The 20,509-nt window shown below is 45.0% G+C and overlaps 1 protein-coding gene across 4 annotated transcripts in view; it reads left to right on the top strand.

Moving 5' to 3' along the window:
• Positions 1 to 20,509, top strand: part of GRIA1 (glutamate ionotropic receptor AMPA type subunit 1) — a 316,336-nt gene that overhangs the window by 258,283 nt on the left and 37,544 nt on the right. For all 4 annotated transcript variants that reach the window (XM_007165498.2, XM_007165497.3, XM_007165496.3 and 1 more), the window contains exons 12-13: positions 4,130 to 4,328; positions 9,576 to 9,823. In XM_007165498.2, coding sequence (XP_007165560.1) covers positions 4,130 to 4,328; positions 9,576 to 9,823 — 447 coding nt within the window. The remainder of the gene's footprint in view (positions 1 to 4,129; positions 4,329 to 9,575; positions 9,824 to 20,509) is intronic.

The following is a 20,509-nucleotide window of genomic DNA, read 5'->3' on the forward strand; positions in this document are numbered from 1 at the left end:
GGAAAAGAATATAAAAAAATAATGTATATATATGTATAACTGAATCACTTTGCTGTACAGCAGAAATTAATACAACATTGTAAATCAACTATACTTCAATAAAAATCAATTGATCAATCAATCAAAATAGTCCCAAAGTCAAAAAAAAAAAAAATAAAGAAAGGTGAGTGTTGGCTGTGATCCAACATCATGAACCATCATGGGGTGAGGAAGTCCATGTCCATCTACGGACGAATCAGAAGTTGGTGAAAGAGGGAATGCTCTGCAGTGGCTGGAGTGCTGGACAGGAAATACGAAGTCCTGGGTCCTAGTTCCAGCTCTGCCAGTGCCTCACTGTGTGACCCTGGGCAAGTCCCTTTACATCTCTTACCTGCAGTTCTTTCATCTGCCACATGGAGGCATTCATCCCTCTCCCATCCACTTCACAGAGCTATGAGTCAAGTTCAAGTATGATAAAGGTCCAACAAGCCACATAAATTGTGGCCAATTCTGGAGGAACATAAGGGTTTCCTTGATCACCCAGGGAGTTTGGGGAAGAGCTATGCCAAGTTATGAGACTAATAAAATTCAGGTGACTAGGCAGACCTTTAAGGGGTTCAGATTACAGCTGTGCCATCCCTACGAAGAAAAGTGATGCTTTGCCCTGTGACTCCCTGGGGAAATCATCATCATCACAAAAATAATGTCTTCTGTTTCTACAGCACTTTTCAAAGTACTTTCCCCTCTACCATTTTAGTTTCAATAGCTTGTATCCATTAAAGGAAAAGAATGGACTAAGAGTTTTTCTAGTTCTGAAAGTTTTGGTTTCTCACCATGAAGTAGGGATAGTCTCACCCATTAAACAGAAGTAGAAGACTGAGGCCCAGCTAGACAGGCAGCTTGCCAAGGTTATGGGGCTGTAAGTGAAGGGCTGCCTCTGGGATGGAGCTGGGAAAATACAGAGTTCTTAGGTAGAGGCCCAGCTTTGCCTGTGCCAGGTCTGAACTGAAGGACGGGGTTCACTCACACTCAAGTTCCATTCTACAAATTGAATACAAATGAAGCATTGCAATCATGTCCCATTTTGAAGAGCCTATTCCCCAGCCCTCCAGCTATTCCACAACGACAGTTATTCTGCTGGCTGTGAAGCGAAGAATTTTTCTTTGCTATCTTCATTACGTAGGCAGGGATGTAGGGAATACCGTGCAGGGTAAGCTCCTCTCAACATCCAGCAGATAAATATTCATTAAAGAACAGGAAAAAGGACCCATAAGCCTGGACCTTTCTTGGGAGGCCTTTGAGCTTCACCAGATGATCCCCAAGTTGGGATACTTCAGCTGGGTGTCTCGGTTCACGTAATGTTGCCATCCTGAACACATAGTTTGAAACCATGACTCCAGGCATCCTGAACCATAGCAGGTTAGAATTCGCCTGGCCCTGAAAATTATTCCTGGGCTCTAGAATCTAATGTGAGTGTAGCCATCAGGTTCTAAAAGAGGTGGCATCTGTGCACTCACTTGTTATTGAGGCTAACTCCGTGCTGGGTGCTAGAGATCCAACACGGCACAAAAGAGCTATAAGGTTCCCTTACTCTCCAGTGCGTGTGGTCTAGGGGTACACCTGACAGTCAATCACACAAATAGATGTCAGACATCAGCTGCAATGTGAGCTGCACGGGGCTCTGAGAGTCATGTGCTTGAATGCTGAAAGAGTGATGACTAGGATAAGGTCTGAAGGATGAATAGGGTTGATGGATTGATCACGGGAAACAGCAGCATGTGACAAGGGTGAGAGCCTTTTGAGTATGAAGGATCAAACAAATTCCAGAGTGACCAGAGTTACAGAATCCACATTGTGGGACAGCACCGGAGAGCGGGCCAAGGAGTTGAATTTTTATTCCAAGTGTAAGAGGAGAGCCTTGAAGGGTTTTAAGCAACAAAGAAACAAGATGTAATCAATGTTTTCCAAAAGATCATGCAGGCTCCCTTGTCGAGAACTGATTAGTCAGAGGAGTGGGAGGATGGGGGGTAGGGGGGTTGAATGGAGGCAAGAAGTCCGGTTCAGATGCCACTGTGATCATCCAGAATTGGAAAAGAAGCAGCATCTTCACACAGGCCTGGACACTTGTATCTGCTGTCTCTTAAGGTGAATAGAGCACTGGACTAGTTATCAGAAGAGTGGTGTGATCTTGAGTATAACTGTGTATTAGTCCTGGGGCACTGGGAGAATGATTTTGCCTCTATGTACCTCATCTTGCTTGACTGTCCAATGGAAGCCATGCATCCTGGTCTACTTACTTACGATTTCCAATCACGCAGTCTCAGAGATGGGAGGAGTGTAAGAGGAAGCAGTTGGTCTCTGGTCCCATGTGATGCTTGGCCTTTCCTCTGTCTGGCTTATTGTTGTGTCCCCAGCACTTAGTACCCTGGAGGACCAAGGGTAGGCACCAAGTACAACATCTCTATAAATAGTTTATCACTTGAACATCTTCAGAAATAGGGACACTCTCATCCCCAGGATAGCCATTGTTGTACTACCCTGCCCATCAAAAATATCTCCCTCCTATTTAGATAGCATCTGTTTCCTGCAACTTCTGCCAAATGCGCCTCACTCAGGTCACAAGGCACAAGCCTCACATCAGTCCTTCAGTGAACATATCTCTCCAAGCCTTTTTTTCCTGTAGAGTCTCCCCTCTTCCTGAAGCTGTTCTTCAAAGGACATTGTTTTGTTGCACTCTCCTGCTCTCATTCCTTTGAACAAGTCTCCTCTTATTTCCCTCTTCCTGTGAAGCATCTAGGAACAGTGTTTTCCATATAGCAAGCAATAACAAGTATTCGTTGGATTTCCTGGGATGAGCACTGTCTGCCTAAAGTGAAAAGGAGTCTCTCAGAAACCGAAACAAAGTAGAACAGACAGGAACATGGGAATAACACACACAGGGCTGACAAGGTCTCAACAATCAAGCAAGCCAGCAGGCCTGGGTGTTGCTCCCAAGTCAGTATGATCTGGGACTCTTGAGTTTCTTTATCCATAAAACTCACGGTTTGGATTGGTGATTGCTCTCGATGTTAAGCATGAGGTTGTAGTTAAGCGTTGTCACCTCTGAGCTTGAGGCTGTCGGAGCACCTGTTATAAAGGGCTTAAGGGCACAGCGGCTCCAGGATGACACTTCCTTAATAAACTGAGCAGCATGGAAGGAGGAATGGAATGCAAATAACTTTATCACTATCTGATTGAGTATGGCTCGATGCCATGTCTAGCCACCACGTAAAATCACCCCATATAACATCTACATCATTGGTAACATCTTGGGAAGCCCTGGACTTGAAATCTCCTAGCCAAATCCAAACAATCACAGTGGAACTCTTGGCTGGTCATGTTTCTCTTCACAGTTTTGGGCATAAGAGAGAACAGGACCCTAAAATCAAGGATAAGTTTCTTGTCTCACATATGATTGTCATATTTGCCATTTTGATCCAGATCAGAATATCCTTTGTCTTTTATTTCAGCCAAATTCTCTTTCTCTATGATGAGGAGAACCGTGCCTGCACTCAACAGTGACATTCCCCAAGGTGGCTGGACGGAGTGCTAGTGTTGTCTTTATTTCCAAAATGTTCTCCCTTCCCTTCCTTCTAATCCATCATTTTGGCAGCCTTTGCCAACCAGGAGGGCAGTGGCGAGAAGGCAGTCTGGAAACATTTCTGGACATGATCAAATGTGTGCAACATATGTTTAAATGCATTGCATTTATATATGTACGCACATACATTTGGCATATATGTAACTGCTTGTAACAGGATGTTTATACATGTTTGTGATTTTTGCGGGCAAGTGTTGACATATCTGTGTCTTTGTTGGCATGTGTCTCGTGTCTCGATGTGTATGTATGTGTGAGAGTGAGTGTGAAGATGTACCTGCAGGGCAGTCTCACCCATGAAGGATGGCAACCCCACAGGTCCTTATCCACAGTAAGGAAGGAAAATGCACAGGAGACTCTGACGTTTGGATTCTCACACCCTGCTGACAGAAGAGAAGGGTGCAAGAAGGCTTGACAGCTCTGCTGATGGGCTGGGGCTGGCCCTCGGCCCCTCCCCACAGTCTTCTGTAATTGATGTCTGTGCTTCTGACACCTCTTCCCTTTGGGCTGCAGGTCCCTGTCCGGCCGCATCGTTGGCGGCGTCTGGTGGTTCTTCACCTTGATCATCATCTCCTCCTACACAGCCAACCTGGCCGCCTTCCTGACCGTGGAGAGGATGGTATCTCCCATTGAGAGTGCTGAGGACCTAGCGAAGCAGACAGAAATCGCTTACGGGACCCTAGAAGCGGGATCCACGAAGGAGTTCTTCAGGGTAGGGATATCCCTTGTCCCAGGGCACTTCCACAAAAGGGAACCACTACTGTCAGTAAAATATCCTTCTCATTAGCATGAGATTATAGGCAACTGCTTAACTGAGCGTAAGTCAGGGAAACTGAGCTTTCTACGGATGCCTGAGAAACCTCCATTTCTGCATTCGTGGAAACTTCAAAGCTCTTGCATTGAATTAGACCCCTTATGTATACCAGTCTGTGCCAAGTTCTCTGAGGGCTGCAAAGGGTATGACATATAATTCCCTTCCTGCTCCTATAAGCACCTTCAGCCTTATTAGTAATTGATTAGGAGCAGCGAGGAACAAGGTCCCAACCTGATGCCCTTTGTGTCCCCTCCTTGGAGACTCTGATGAATAAGGAGATGTTATATGGGAAATAATGACTGGAATAGGTGGTCTATTAAATAGTGCCAGGAGATACAGAAAGTGTGAAGTGGGAGTGGAGGTGGTGGAGATGTCTTGTGGCTAGAGGCAAAATGAGGAAAATAATGTCGACCTCCAAGAGTCATTATGAGATGAAAAGAGATGGACATCTAAAATACAAGGAAACAATGAATGGAGGCTCCATTTCCCATTAGGGCTTCGGGGGGTGTAGGCAATTGAGAGCCATCTTGAAGGAGGGGTAGGGAGGGATTATGGCCACAAAGGATAGACCTGTAAACATCTCTAGACATCATGAAACCAAGTTAGATCAGCGTAGGCTAATTACATTCTAGGCAAAAGGAACAACTTGAACAAATGCCCCAAAGCAAGAAAACCTGTAGTTCCCTGGACTTTGGAAATGTTCATCCTGGTAGCTGAACAGATAGCACAGGGAGTTACCATATATTAATCAAATACAAATAATAAACAATTGCTACCACTTCCTCAGCACATACTATGAACTGGGTCCTGAGCTAAGAAGCACACATTTCATGACTTATTTCATCCTCTCATCAGAGGCGAGTTGGGGATTTGTTATCCCCATTTTGCAAAGGAAGCTCAGAGAGGTAAAAGTAATTGCCCAAGGTCACACAGCCAATAAGGAGGAGGAGGAGGATACAGAGCTAGCCTCTGCATTGCCTCTGGCAAGAGGGTGGGGATCCTATGCGGACCCACTGGGTTCTCACTGCAACTTCATGGAGCAAACCCCAGACTCTGAGTGAACCCACAGGGTGCTGTGCTCAGCCTCCTGATCGTGGGCTCTGCGTTCTGCATGACAGGCAGAAGAGGGACCAAAGCCCTAACCATGGCTGATGGAGGTTCCAAGACTAAAATCATTCATTTTCAACATATTGGAGCAAGAAGGTAACTTAGGGGTCACTTGGTCAGAGTCTTCATTTTAGAAAGAAACATGACTTGCTTAGGCTAACCCAACCAGTTAGTAGAAGAACCACTTGTAATCTTGTTACGATTCTCTGACATCTTTAGCCTGCAACCAGAGCGTGAAGGAGATGCCTGATGTTTGTCCATAAAGCCAGTTCTGTGCCCCAGGCCCTGCTGATGCAGTTGGGGAACCACCCAATCTGTCCACCCATTATATACCCATGACCTCCACCCCGGTACATTCGCACGTTACAGCCCCCAAAGCCCCTTCCCATCCATGGTCTCCTTTATGTTTCACCTGTGACCTAAGGCAGAACAGGGGTTGTGTGTCCACATTGTGGGCAAGAAATTGAGATGCAGGGAATTCATGATGCAAGTGTCCGGGAGGGGTACAAAATCTGAATTTCCTCATTCCGACCCAAGTATTCTTGCACTGAACCACACTGTCCTAATGGATGGTGTCATTAATAATTTTTTTTTTAAAGATCGCTCAAGTTACTAGATGGGCCCATAGACAAATCCAGTCTAACCCTCCACTCTTGTAGTTGGGGAAAGTGAGGTCCAAAGAAGAAAATGTGCACGTCCTAGCTAATTCAGAGGCACAGCTAAGACTTAAGACTTCCACGTTCTGTTAATAACTATAGAAATAGACATATTACTATCTCTTGTCCAGAGCACTGTGCTAGGCATTTAGAACCAAGGCAGTGCATATTTGACAAGCTCTGTGCCCTAGCCAGGCTTACTTCATTAGACTAGGCAAATAGGTTGTATCAATAGTTCACTCTGATTGCTCAGGAGTGCTTGCCTGGAGTTCTATGTTAAGAGGGATTCTGAGGTCACATTGGGCTCAGTATGAAAGAATTCTTTAATTGCTATCAATGTCTGCCATGTATATAGGAAGGGAAACTGGTACCAAGCCAAACGTGTATTGGGCATTTCTACCCTAAAGTCAAACCGGAAGAAAAGTCATAATTATTAGTAGTAATTGCACCACTTACGGAACACCTACTATGTGCCAGGCATTGGGGTATGCACTTTACCTCTTTAAAGTGTTCTATTCTCATATAATCTCCATGGCAACATTGTGCAGTGAGTACATATTATCGCCATTGTCAGGAGAGAAATACTGACGCTCAGAAAGGTTATGTTACTTGCCCAGAGTCCTGCAGCCAGTAAAACATAAAGCATAAAACGAGGGAGACAGCTAGTTACAGTGTAAAGGTACTAGGCGTGCAATCAGGAGATGAGGTTTTACTCCTCCTGGCTCTGCCACTAACAAGCTACATGACATTGGACAGTTCATTGCCACATTGTGGGCCTCGGTTTCTTCACCTGTAAAAAAAAAAAAGAGTGCTGCTGACCCGATGTGTCCTGTGAGCCCTTCCATCTCTGTGACGCTGACCTTGAGAATTATCCCACCAGGACCTTGGTGGGTGGGGAGACAAGGTCACCTACCACCCCCATAAGGCAGAAGGAGGGAGTAGGGCAACAAGAATTCTACCTCTGAACAGTCTGGCTTCTCATCCCCGTGGCAGCCCAGAGCTTCTCGGCAGCCCCAACCCAGACTCACTTAATCCTCCACCGACAGTTTAATTAAGATGTGTGAAGGGCTGTGGGAGCTGTGGATGAGAGGAGAGATCCAAGAACAAATACCCCAAGCCTGTTTCCAATCCTCCCTGCCACTCGCCTGGCCTTTGCATTCCTGGAGATGAGATTTTCCTGATAGTTCTACTCTGAGCGACTGTGAGCGCAGCCTCGGCATTGGGGGCACTGGGGTGAGGCTGAGGGGACATATTAATTTCCTGCATACTGTTGCCCAGAGCGCTCTGCAGCTCTGCCTGTCAGCAGCCCAGTGTTCCCCCGCTGTGACCATGCTGTCAGGTCACATTGCATCTTGCAATTGCCCTGCTGCGTGTCTTGCTGGTTTTGTGCCTGGAAGATGATCCGCAAATCTGGTCACAGCTGAATTTATCTATTTCCCTGTTTCCTGTGAGAGAATATTCAATACGTTGTAGATGCTACGATTGGTCCCGGATATTTCTTTTCCTAACTTTGAAATCCTCCCTCCCTTTTCTCCTTTCTTTTTTTTTTTTTTTTCTCACCTGGACATTGTTGCTTGAATGATAAATATTCACGTAAAGAACCAAATATTTCAAGCTAGCAAGGAACGTAAAGGTTACCATGTCCAAACTCCTTATAGAACAAATGAGGAAAGTTAGCAATAGAACCAAGACTAGCACCCAGGGTTCCTCACCCCCAGGCCAGTGTCCTTTCCAGATTGTAAACCCTCTAGTGAAACTAATCATCTCGTTTATCTAATTAAAGACTATCTTACAATTCACTCTACCGAACGCTTCCCTGACATTCTCAGTAACGATCTCCATTCATTTTTCCTTGAGACCTAGAGTTTTCCTGGGTCCAAATATCTTTATTGGCTCAAACAACAAGCTAACTGTATATCAATATTTTGCCAACGCTTGTTGATATCAACAAAATAAACCTGATATTGTGTGCAAAGAATAATGACATATTGCATGTATAATGATAATTTTATACTAAAGGAATCTGTAATCTATATATCAACCACTAGATTACATAGGTGGCCTAACTCTAGTAGTAACTGTCTTTAAAAAAATAGTCCCTTACATGTATTTAACACTTGTCCATTTACAAAAGCATTTTCAAAAGCCAGATACCAGTAGCCCTAAAATACATCTACCTGTTGGGGAAAGGATGCTTTTTAGGAAGAGCATCACATGTGAGAGGGTGGATTTGTGGTCCTAGACCATGGGCCCTAACTAAGAACCTACTAGATAGATGCAAGGTTAGACTCTGTGCAGGACCCACAGAAGGCAAGACGTCCCCTACCCTCAAGTTCACAAACTTGAGACCTAAGCCCAAGTATGAATGGCTCTCAATCCTAAAAGTCTAGCCTGGACATCCAGTGAGTGCCTGCACAATGTGTCCTAGAGCAACATCAATCCTCACAACATTCCTTCTAAAGTGAGGGCCACACGGACCATACAGATGAATCACCTAGGGAACTTGTGAAAAAGATTTATTCTAGGCTCCACCCAACACCTGCTGAATCAGAATCTCTAGGTTTAGAGCCAGGGGGTCTGCATATTTACAGTCTCCATACATGATTCCGGTGCCCACTAGAGTTTGAGAGCTACTGTCCTTGGAACCGAGACAGTCTCAGAATACACAGGATTTGTTCTGATCTGTGAGATGATGAGTAGGATGTGGCTGGAGGGAACCAACATATCCAGGGGAGTGAACAAAGGAGGCAAAGTCACAAAGGAAGGAAGGCCCAAAATGAGTTCAGGAGGAAATGAGGAAAGCAGCTTGGCTGGATGTAGAGGCTTTTGAAATGTAAGCAGAAGACAGTATTAAGTCCCAAGTTATTAACTTTATCAGATAACAATTTGCATTCTGAGGGCCAGTCTTGCAATACGGGATGACTGGAACTTGGCACCTATGATCTATTAGAAATTCTTTAGTGTTGTCCTTTAACGATGAAATCAGACTCCGCCTATCGTCAGCTCTCTGCTTCTTCAGGGCTTTGTGAATATGACCTTACTGAACAACAGATAGGTCCTCTGATGTCTTGAAAAGTCAGACAGAGCCCCCGTTTCTTAACTCTCCCCACATTTCAGAGGACGATAACTATTCAGCAGTAATTAAAAGATTCTGAGTTCTCCTATTCATTCTGTATTTGCAAGATATTTGTACTTTGAAGCCTACTGGTACTAATTAGAGCCTCTTATTTTGCAATCACTGATAATTTGTTTCTTCCTGAGCTAATCTCGCTCATGAATGTGTGATCAAGCCACACTTGGCTCTTCATTATTGTGTGTGGGCCGACCTCCGTGCCATGGACAGCCAGCGCTTAATTCCAGCTTCATTCCTGTCCCCTGCCAGAGGTCTAAAATCGCCGTGTTTGAGAAGATGTGGACGTACATGAAGTCAGCAGAACCATCCGTGTTTGTGCGGACCACGGAGGAGGGGATGATCCGAGTAAGGAAATCCAAAGGCAAATACGCCTACCTTCTAGAGTCCACCATGAATGAATATATTGAGCAGCGGAAACCCTGTGACACCATGAAAGTGGGAGGTAACTTGGATTCCAAAGGCTATGGCATTGCGACGCCCAAGGGGTCCGCCCTAAGGTAAGTAGCCAAGATTTGCTTCCTTGGTACTCCCTCTCCCCTCCCTACCTCAGAAAGGAAGCTGCTGTGCCTGCCACAGGGCTCCAGGGCCACAGTGGGAGCTGTCAAGAGGTCTCTTCTTAGTCACCTGTGGGCCTGGGAGATTCCAGCCACCCAAGATCTTCCTTCAGCCCTGAGGTTGGAAATTGACCCGGGGGCCTCAGCTTGCTCTGACTGTCGCTGCCCATGTGTTCCCTTCCCACGCCTCGCCTTACCCCTCCAAGTGGTAAACATTGATGAACCTTGTGTTTCTGTTGTGTGATCTGTAACACACCATCCTTTACCAGACACCTCCACATCCGACTAGGCCACGAACAGGGCTCTCCAGCAACCTGGATTCTTTGACAGAAGGTGGTTTGTAATGTTTGTCTCCAAAGAAGCAAGTACATGGTCCAAATGAAAAATCAAGTCGTTTGAGTTCTGAGATTCTAGCTGTGGAAATCAAAACAGCACCAAACGAGTGGTAGCACCCATTCTTTCCTAGATGCTGATATCTTTAGCAAGAAACAGGTATTTAAGTAAAGAAGCAAAGTGGACTTTATTTTCACACAAAGAAGCTCTGGTATACATTCCAAACAGCTAAGGCAGAGTCCTGTAAAGTTAAAGTCAAAACTCCTAGATTTAACTCTGGGGTTTACTACTGACTGTCTTACAAATGGTAAGACATATCATCTCCCGACCTTCAGTATCCTCATCTATAAAGAGAGGATAACCATCTCATCCTTTCCTAGGTCCAAAGTGGTTTTAAGTTCAAATGGGATAATCTATATAGAAGGTAAACGAAAGCAATACAGTGTGACGTCACCTGTAAGACATTGTGTCAATTACAGAGTGATTAAATCACTTTAGGGAAGGGTAGCATCCAAGGAAAGGTGAGAGTGTTTTAAAAGGTTGTAAAAAGATGGAGAGAGGCTCCTAACCCATCTTGACATTACATCCAGAGCCACCTCTGCCACCACTTCATTCATTTATTCCAATAATATTGATCCCTACAACATTCTAGGCACTAGGCTAGGAGCTGGAGCTACAATTTGGAATACATAGTCCCTGTCCCATGGAACTACATTCTTGCAGGGAAGAAAGGCATTAAACAGATGATTATTGTTTAATGGTTCATGACAATTATGATAGTCTATAAAAGGGGACCTAGAGGACACCTACTTCCAGCAATTTGGCAGAATAAAACTCCCACTATTAAACACCTAGATATGCTGGAGAAAGATATAACAAATAGCCTTTTAAATGCAAGTTAAGAAATCTCTAGGTCACAAAGGGAAAAGGAAACCAAAACCATAGTAAAAAGCATAAACTAATTATTCTGCATCTGCCCTAAGCAAGGGAAAGTTATAAATTATGTGACAACATACATGAGCAAGAATCAGAAGTACAAGTAAAAACATAAAAGTAATCAAAAATACTTTTCAAAGAAAAAGACACTATCATAAAAGACAAGACGTATTTGGAAAAGTATCAATTAGGACTTACAGAAGTGAAAAAAAAATGTAGTCATTAATATAAAACCTCAATGGAAGAGTTAAACAGCAAATCAGACAGAGTTGAAGAGAAAATTAGTGCACTGGAAAAAAATAGGAGAAGATTCCCTAGAGTATCACACAGTTGATAAACTGAAAGAAGAGAGATAAAAAGATAGAAAATATACCAAAGAGGCTAAGAGACATGAGAGAGAAAAAAATGCCAGGTGCATCTTCTTTAAGTTCCATATGGAGACAAGAGAGGATGAAGTAGAGGTAATATTTGAAGGGAATTTTCCAAAATTTATGGATAACATAAATACTCAGATTCAAAAATTATGAGTCCCAAGCAGGATAAACAGATGAAAATCAGCAGCTGGTTCAATTGAAACTGCAGAACAATAAAGACACAGAGAAGATCTCAAATACACCCAGAGATAACAAGGTCCAACTGGTGTGCAGGCTAGGTGGGATGTGGCTGAGAAGACTTTTCCAAGGATGCTTTTTTTCCAAGCTGAAATATGACAGATTAACAGGAGTTAACTAAGTATAGCGAGGGGAGAGGAAGAGAGGAACAGTCCAGGCAGAGGGAACAGAACGTGCAGAGACTCTAAGGCAAGAAATCATGGTACAGTTGATAAACTAAGAGAAGATAAGTACTCCTGGAGCACAGGTAATAATAAAGAGGAGAAAAAGTTAAGCTACAATTGGAGAATAATGAAATGAAGACAGATTTTGTAAAGGATTTTTGTCCTTATTTGAAGAGCAATGAAAATACATGGAAGAATTGTAAGCAATTGTCCAAATATCAGGAAATAACAATATCTGTAGGAGTGTAAAAATAATTGTATGTGACCTAATAAAGGGAAACCAAATGGCCCGGTATTTATTAATCATGCATCTTTGTCTGGAAGAACTTAAAAAACTCTTTGTATAAGTTTAGGCAAAGTTCAAAGGGGATTCAGAGGATAGTGCTTGGCAAGAAAAGAAACTTTTCGGTACTTATAGAACATCACCCTAGAAAGGCCCAAAGTAGAGAATGAGTTCTTATAGGTCCAGGAACACCAATGATGCTGCAGAATTACAATTTACTGAAGGCTTTATGAGTCAGGGACATCATTTGATCTAAATAGTTGGATGCAAAGTTGAAAAAAAAAAGGGTACAGAAGGTGACACGATTTGCCCACTCAATACATTACTTCTACCACCCTACCCTATCCATGGGTGCCTGGAACATGGTGACAAACTCAGTAATGTGAACGTAAATTTCCGGTCATCTGGGACTCAAATGACTTCCCACTACAATAAAAGCTACCACTGAGTGACTGCCTACCACATGCCACATGCTGTGCTATGTGCAGTGTCTCATATTATCCTCTTAATTTCCCTATGAAGTACTATTATCCCCATTTTACAGATGAGGAAACAGTGGCACAGAATTAAGTTCCTTGACCAGGTGGACACAGCTAATAAAGGAGCCATACTTCAAGCCCAGGCAGTCTGACTCCAGAGCCCGTGGATGTACTCACTCTCACACTGGGCTGGGCATTATGACTGACAACACTGTTAAAGGCAGGAGACCGAACTTATGCCAGGTTCCCAGAACCTATTTAACTGGGCGAACAATCACCGTCAACTCAAAAATTAAAAATGCAGACTTTTGGAGCCCAGAGCATCCACTCACCACTCTGAAGGCAAAAGGTGATAGTGAATGCTCACTTTAATGCCCTTCTTCTTTAATGCACCACGTCTTTGAGCAGTAACACTGCCTTTATGGGTTTTGCATGCCCAAAGATTCTTTCTGGTGTAAATATTGAAAATAGTTCAACTCTATAATAAATAAACACCTAATTCTATTGCTTACATCTCTGTGAGAAATAACAAGCCATTTATTGATTTTGAGAAAGACACAGAAAGGGAAAGAGACATGACAAGGAACATCTTCCAGATAAGATCACTGATGGTTGACGTGCAAGTCAAGAATACCTAAATGGAGCCCACATGCCCCCAGCTCTCTCCCAGGGCTCCTTTCTCTCCATTGGCAACCTTTATGATAGCCATGGGGCTCCCTGACCTGAAAACAGAAGAGCAACGCTCATCCTAAGGGAGCCTTGGGTTTCTGGCCTGGGAAAGTCCCTCTTCGCCTACTTCTCATCTCTGCAATAAAAGGAGTCATTCTAGCAACCAGCAGTGTAGAGGTCCCATGAAATATATCCTTGCAAAACGGTTACAGAAAATATGAGTAACCACACATGCACGCCCACAGTCCAGCCCGGCTTCCTTCAGGTCTCTGTCTCACATGCCCCCAAATGATGCCAACTCCCCAAGTCATGGTCCAACACCAAAGAGTCACGGCAAGCCAAATGCCACAGACACATGTGCCTGATGCAACAATCTTAGACTCACTGATCTGATCCCAGCAAACCATTCTGCATGACAGAGGTGGAAAATGAGGAGAAGGGTAAAGGGGTAGGACGTGATACCTCTGTTCCCCATTGAAAAGGGGCTTAAATGTGCTTAAAGAGGATATGGCAGAGGAAATCAATGTTGTCTTCAAATTATTTAGAATCGTAGAAAATACCTTTTCAAAGACTGTCTAGTCATTCACAAAGCTGCAGACTCTTTAGGAGTGTTTTACACTATAGACCTTGCAAACGTCTCTTCTGCCCTGTGAAAGGGGGGGGGCTTTGGCTGCCCTCACAGGCAGATGTGCTCCAGACTTAGTGCCAGTGTCCACAGCCAGAAAGGACCTCCCTGGCAGTCCCCTGCACCACTCTCCATAAAGCCAGACCTGACCACACCTGCGGGGCATTCGCTCCCTTCCAGCCTGCCTGGAAAAAGGTCCAGGTTCCTCCAAGGCAGATCACCCAGCTCTGCCCCAGAAGGTCAGACAGCCGATATCTAAGGCCCAAATGTTCCTCTAAAACTTGCCAAGTCTACTTGGCAGAGGCCAGGCTTGTCCCTACAGAGCATTAAAAGGCTGTGGCAGTGACAGAATGGCGTGTTTGTCTCTTCTGCTCTGGAAACAAATACTCAGGAAGCGAGGTGGTTCAGTGCTTGATTTTCCATTTGGACAGGTGGTGTTTCTTTGAAACAGATGCTGTTTGTTGGCCGTCGCTGCATGCTTGGGATTGGGTGAGGGGCTGAATTTTGTTTCCGAAGCCCTGAGGTTGTGGATAAAGACCTACGCAGCCAATGCCGGTCACTAGGGAAAGGTAATAGGTAAATCCACTAATTGTGATCTATTGGCCCTTCTGTTGCCAACTCAATGTATCTGCTGGTCTAAAGTCTCTTTTCTTTATTATGATAAAGACTCCCTTCAGTTAGAGACGATGTATTCAAATTTCCTAACTAAGGGAGCATGACCCCTGTTTTACCCATTCAAGAAGGAATCCACACCAGGTGGGCCTGAGTTAAAAATCTCAACTAATGACTCTCCTTCACAACCATCTATCAGGAGTTTAATGGATTTGCTAAGAGTTATACCCTAATCGGGACATTGGTCAAAGTCTGGTCTTTAACTGTGACTGTGGTTCTGCGGCATCTTCTCTGGTCCCTGTGATCATGACGTGTTTGTGTTCTGTCACGTGTCTTATCCATGCCAGACGTGTGAGCCAAGGTGATGGGAGGAGCACAGTGCAGCCTTCTCCTACAGCGTAGCGGGTGAGGGTCTAAGACCCACTCCCTGGGCTTTCCACGCAGCTTCACAGATTCCTTTCCCACACAAAGAACTGTGCGCTGCACTTCAGGGAACGGTGGTGAGAGAGAAGCGATCCCAGCCCCTAAATGATGCACTGTCAAGCACAGCTCATGAGCAGTATTACACAGATACCTGTTATTCTGCTCAATGCCCTAAGAGAGCCGGGAACACTCAAGAGGACAGTCCACATCTGAATGGGAGGATTTCCAAAAGTTTCGAGGCCAAGGTAACATCCAAGTTAGGCCCTGAAGAAATTGTGATAGATGAGACGTAAGGAGAGGGAACTCCAGATGGAGGGGACAGAATAACAACAAACACAGCGGTGGGAAAACATAGGGCCTGTTTTCAGGAACAACAAGAATCCACCTTAACTAGAGAATGCGTTAATAAGCAAGGGCGACTGGCTGTGGGCACAGTGCAAAGGATTTCAAAAGTCTCTGTATTTTTTATCTGATGTCATTAGAGGTCATTGAAGGCCACTGATGGAGGGACCATGATCAGACAGACTCCCGAAGATGATCCTGGCAGTGGTTTGCAACAAGAACCAAAGAGAGGAGGCTTACAGGCAGGGAAGTCAATTAGAAAGCCATTGTGGTCATTTTGGTAGGCGATAATGAATGTGGTTACAGATCATAATGAGATGGGGACAGATGGAAGAAGCGGCTCTATGTTTGTCATCAGTCATAGGCTTTACTTTAAGACTTGGTAGTTTGGGAAAGAACTCTGTCATGGGAGCTTTCTGGGACTTCTGTGCTCCTGCTTCAGAACTACTCAGGTACGAAGTGATTCAGGCAAGGACAGAAAATGGGCAGATGTGTCCCCACCTCAACTTCACCTCTGGGGCACCTAGAAGATTGAGAAAGGCATCTCTGGGAGGGGTACAGAATTCCTGGCACACACGCAAGAATGATAGAGGCTGCCAATTACCTTTACCTTCCTCCTACTGCACTGTATCTTGTCTATATCTATTTTATTTTTTAATTGGACATAAGCTCAAGATTGCTCATCAACAGTTTAGTTTCAATCGCATTCCTACTGAATATATCTTTCTCCCTTCACACAACCCTAGGCTGGAAAATATCTCCTAAGAACCACTCGTCTGTATTGGCATCTGGCTAAAAAAGAGGAGAGAGGTTAAGGCCATGACTTAGGAAGAAATGTCACAAGGTTTTATGGGGAGTGGTCTCACTTCCAGGGATTGAGGGTCTCCTAGCTGCCCACCTCCATACTGGGACCATGTGACATGATTGTACCTTCAAGGCCGTTGAGAAGAGTTTTCCACTTTTAGGGAATCACCCTGACCCAGAATGTAACTGGGAAACAAATCAGCAAGTGACGTCTTGGTGGTGTTGAATCTATTGCCATAATAGAACAATATCCCAGTTTTAGTATGCATTAAAATCTGCTAGGGAAGCTGGTTTAAAATGCTCCTTTCTAGACTCTGATTCCTGAGATGCCTCATCCTGCAGGTCCAGGTAGGGTCCAGAAATGTGCAATTTCCACAAGTCCCCTAGGTGGTTCTGTTAGAGGTGGACAGTAGTCCACTTTGGGAGGCAAGGTTAGAGGTCAGGGAAGGGAGATGTACATGTTTTCTGAGGAAGCAGTGGCTTGGAAAGAAAAGGAAGATTAATATAATGGGAGAATGGCAGGGAAACTGCATTGAAGAGTGTCAAAACCGCGATCCTTGGAGTCAAACCGCCTCAATTCAAGGTCAAGGGCCATTACTTTACCAGCAGTTTGACTTAGCTTCCTGAGTCACTATAACTTTATGAGCCTCTGTTTTCTCTTCTGTAAAATTGGAGTAATAACAATTCACTGCAGTTGCTCTGAGTTTTGATGAAATAACATAAAGTGCTTGTCACAGAGGGTACTCATTAACGTTAATTCTCCACCCCTATCCTCCTCCCATTAGACCTACCAGAAAGCCACTTTTGAGCCAAATAACTTATTTTTTTCTTCTTTGTGAAACCAACTGTGTTCATCAGAAATACACATGAGCCCCACCCTCAGCCCCCTACACTGGCTGCATTAGAAATAAAATGTCTCTCTGAGAACAACTTGTGATCCTCCCCCACAGAGAACACACTAAAAAAAAAAAAAAAAAAAAAAAAAAACCTGATATTTCTTTCTCTCCCTCCCTCCCACCCTCTTCCCATAGTATGGTACTGGTGCAGGGCCCACTGCTGAGAATAAATGCAGTATGTCCCAGGGAAATGACAGTCCCTTTCAATTGGTCCTTGCCTCCTGATGGGTAGCCAGGGATGCTTGTTGTCATGGTAACCCCCTGAACTCTGTGACCCAGGTCGGGCCTGATCAGAGACAAAGGTCTCCAAGCAGAGAGGCTGGATTCGCCTGTATCCTCAGAAGAGCTGGAGAGAAAGAAAGAGAGGGAGGGAATCAGGGGATAAAAAGGGAGAGAGAAAAAAAGAAGGGAGGGACAAAGAGGCAAGCAGAAAGCGTGTGTGTGTGCGTGTGTGTATGTGTGTGTTTGAAAAGAGACTGGAGGTTTGCCAGAGGAGGGCTGCATCAACACAGAAGCTTCTCGGGTCAGGACACGTGGGATGGCTCAGAGAGAGTACCAAGAAAGCCTGCTAGGAGACTGGCGCAGCAGCCCAGTGCACAAGCCCGGGGTGGGGGATGGGGGCGTGATTTAGCCTTTTAGTGGTGATGCCAAGACCTATTGTTAACATTTCTCAAGCACTGACTCATCCCAGGCACTCCTCTGAAGTATGTGATGCGCACTAGCTTATGTAATCCTAACAACGACCCTGGGAAGGTAATATTGCTTTCATCTTAATTGTACAATTCAGGAAACTGAGGCAGAGGGAGGTTATGGAACTTGCCCAGAGTGACCTGGTGTGGAAACTGGAGAGCTGGATTTTCAACCCAGCCCACCTGATCCCAGGTCGGGATCTTCCCAACCACGTGAGGCAAGCGTGGACGTAAGGAGGGAAACTATCAGGATGGGATGATTATTTGGAGGAAAAAGATCATTTATCCTCCCCCCGACACCTACACGCAACTTAGTCCCAGCCAATCAATATACAAATAAGAAAAGCGAGGCTCCACGAAGGGAGGTGGCCCGCTGCCTACACTGCCTGAATCCCTAGGGAACCCTTCCTCCCTTCTGCACTCTTTGCATGTGGGAGGCACACAGTGCAAGGGGCAGGGTCACATCCCAGGCTGACGTCATTACCCTCTGCCTAACAGCAGAAAGGGGCACACTCATTGCTTGTTCGGCTTCCCTACCTGCCCATGACAGACTGAAACAAAAACACCCCTAAAGCGTTTTATGCTTCCAGAAACTCTGCAGAGCTTTTGATGGAGTTCAACAGTGAAACGCAGACCACTTTAGACTGACTTTACCATAAGTGTATGGGCGGGGGAGGTGGGGGAGGAGTTGTGCATTCATTTCATACCTACTGTGTACCTACTGCGAGGTATGAAATCAATACATACGAAACGAATGCATTCAGCACCCTAGCAATGTCCAAGCAGTCATCCCTCTCTCATCTTTTGATTTAGGCATTATCATTTTCCTTCACAGGTGAGAAAGCTAAGATTCAGAGAGGTGATGTTTTGCCCAGGTTCTCAAAGTGACTTGTGGGACAGGGCTTAACTACAAACCCTGATTCCCAAACCCTCCTTTCTTCCACACCTCCACCTCCGTGCTAACAGAGGCATTCCCTGCCTCTGTCAACTTGTAAGGTGGCATCCTGAAAACATCAGGGGAAATGAGACACCAGGTCCATTTGCACTCCACAGCCAAAGCACTCGTTCCTGAAGCACTGGGCTAGGCTGGAGCTCCACGGTGCAAGATTTATTTTGGAGGATCCTGGCGGCATCCCAAAGACAAACGCGCACTTATTCCTGTTAGGGCTCCGTTTTTACCATGCCTGGTGGAGAAGCTCGTAAACGGCAGAGCAACACATTAAGGAGAGAGAGGAGGAATGTGGAGAGAGCAAGGTGACAAGGATGGATGTGGGGAGATGAACCCCACGGGAAACGAATGGCCTTGACCGCAGCGAGAACAGCAGCCCAGCGCGGGCTGTGATTTGCCTGCCCAAGCACTGCGTTCTCCCGCTGATACACAAATTGTATGTTGCTTTCTTTTAAGAGGCTGATGCTGTCAAAAATAGCACCTCTTTTCTCTCTCTCTCAACCTCCCACCCTCCCCCTGCCTCTCTCCCCTCAGCAACTTTTTTTCAGACTTGCCCAGCCTTTTGCCTTTTCTAAGAAGGCAGCTGCTGTTACACAAAGGCAGACCAGGACAGGGAAGGTCTGGATACCTGTCCCAGCTCTGTCACTCAGGGCTTGTGGGTGTGGGAAACAGTGTGCTTTGTGTGGATCAGACCCTGTTCAAACCTTGTCTCCCATATTTACAACCCGTGTGATCTTGGGAAAGTAGCAATAAGCAGTGTGGACCATCGACTGATCATTGGGGCCCTGAAGTTAGGGCTGAGTATGAATCACGGGCTGCCAGTTAATGACAAAAGTCGCTCAGACACTTCACCTCCCGAAGCCTTGACTTTCCCAAGTATAACAACTGAAGGTAGCACTAACATAAACTTCGGGGGTTGTTAAATGGGATCATATGAAGTGCTTAGCACAGTGCCTAGCACATACTAAAGTGGCTAATAAGTGTTAACTGTCATTATTTAATCTCTCTGAGGCTTAATTTTCTCGTCTTCCAAATGGGGATCCTAAAACAGGCTCCGCAGGATTGTCTTGAGAATAAATAAAATCACTTACGAAGAGCTCATGGTGCATCTGGAGTTCTTGGATGTTAATCCCCTTTGCCAGTCAACTTCCCCCTCACCTTGCTGCTTCCCCTCGCCACTCACCATCTATTCTATTAGTTTGGGGATCCATCCAAATAAGTGGTGAGTGCCTTCTCTGGGCCAGACCTCTCTTGGCTTCTTTTCATTACAGTGGGGCAGAAATTGCAGGATACCAGGGAACAGAAATGTTCACATGTATAGCTTTATTCCCTTTACACTCGGTACCACAAACGTTCGGCTAATAGCCACATTGCTTCCATCCATTTGTCTGGAAGTAGAAAGAAAGGGTAGGGGTAGTCCTGAGTTGAGCACTTGCACAGAAATTCTGGGCCATCTGTTTCAGGAATGTTTTATGAGTGGCCCTGTGGGCTGGGATCATGGCTGGATCATCATATCTAATCAGCCTCTCCCTACGGAGAGTAAGGGACAAAGGCCCAGGTGAATCCCTAACCAAAAGAGCCACTTCCTCCCAACTAGATGGAGGTAGTCAGCCAGCAGTTTTCAAACAAAAGAAAGTCAGGCAGGGAAATTTACATATATTATTCATCCCTCCTCAGCACAGACATCTATCTAGCAGAAGAAGAGCATAATGACCTCTTAATCATATTCCCTATTCCCATGGGAATGAAATTTATTCCTCTGGAAGAACATTAAAAAAAAAAAATCATAGTACTATTTTTAGTTTTTTAAGGAA

The sequence above is a fragment of the Balaenoptera acutorostrata genome, chromosome 2, assembly GCF_949987535.1.
Source record: "Balaenoptera acutorostrata chromosome 2, mBalAcu1.1, whole genome shotgun sequence".
Classification (NCBI taxonomy): Eukaryota; Metazoa; Chordata; class Mammalia; order Artiodactyla; family Balaenopteridae; genus Balaenoptera; species Balaenoptera acutorostrata.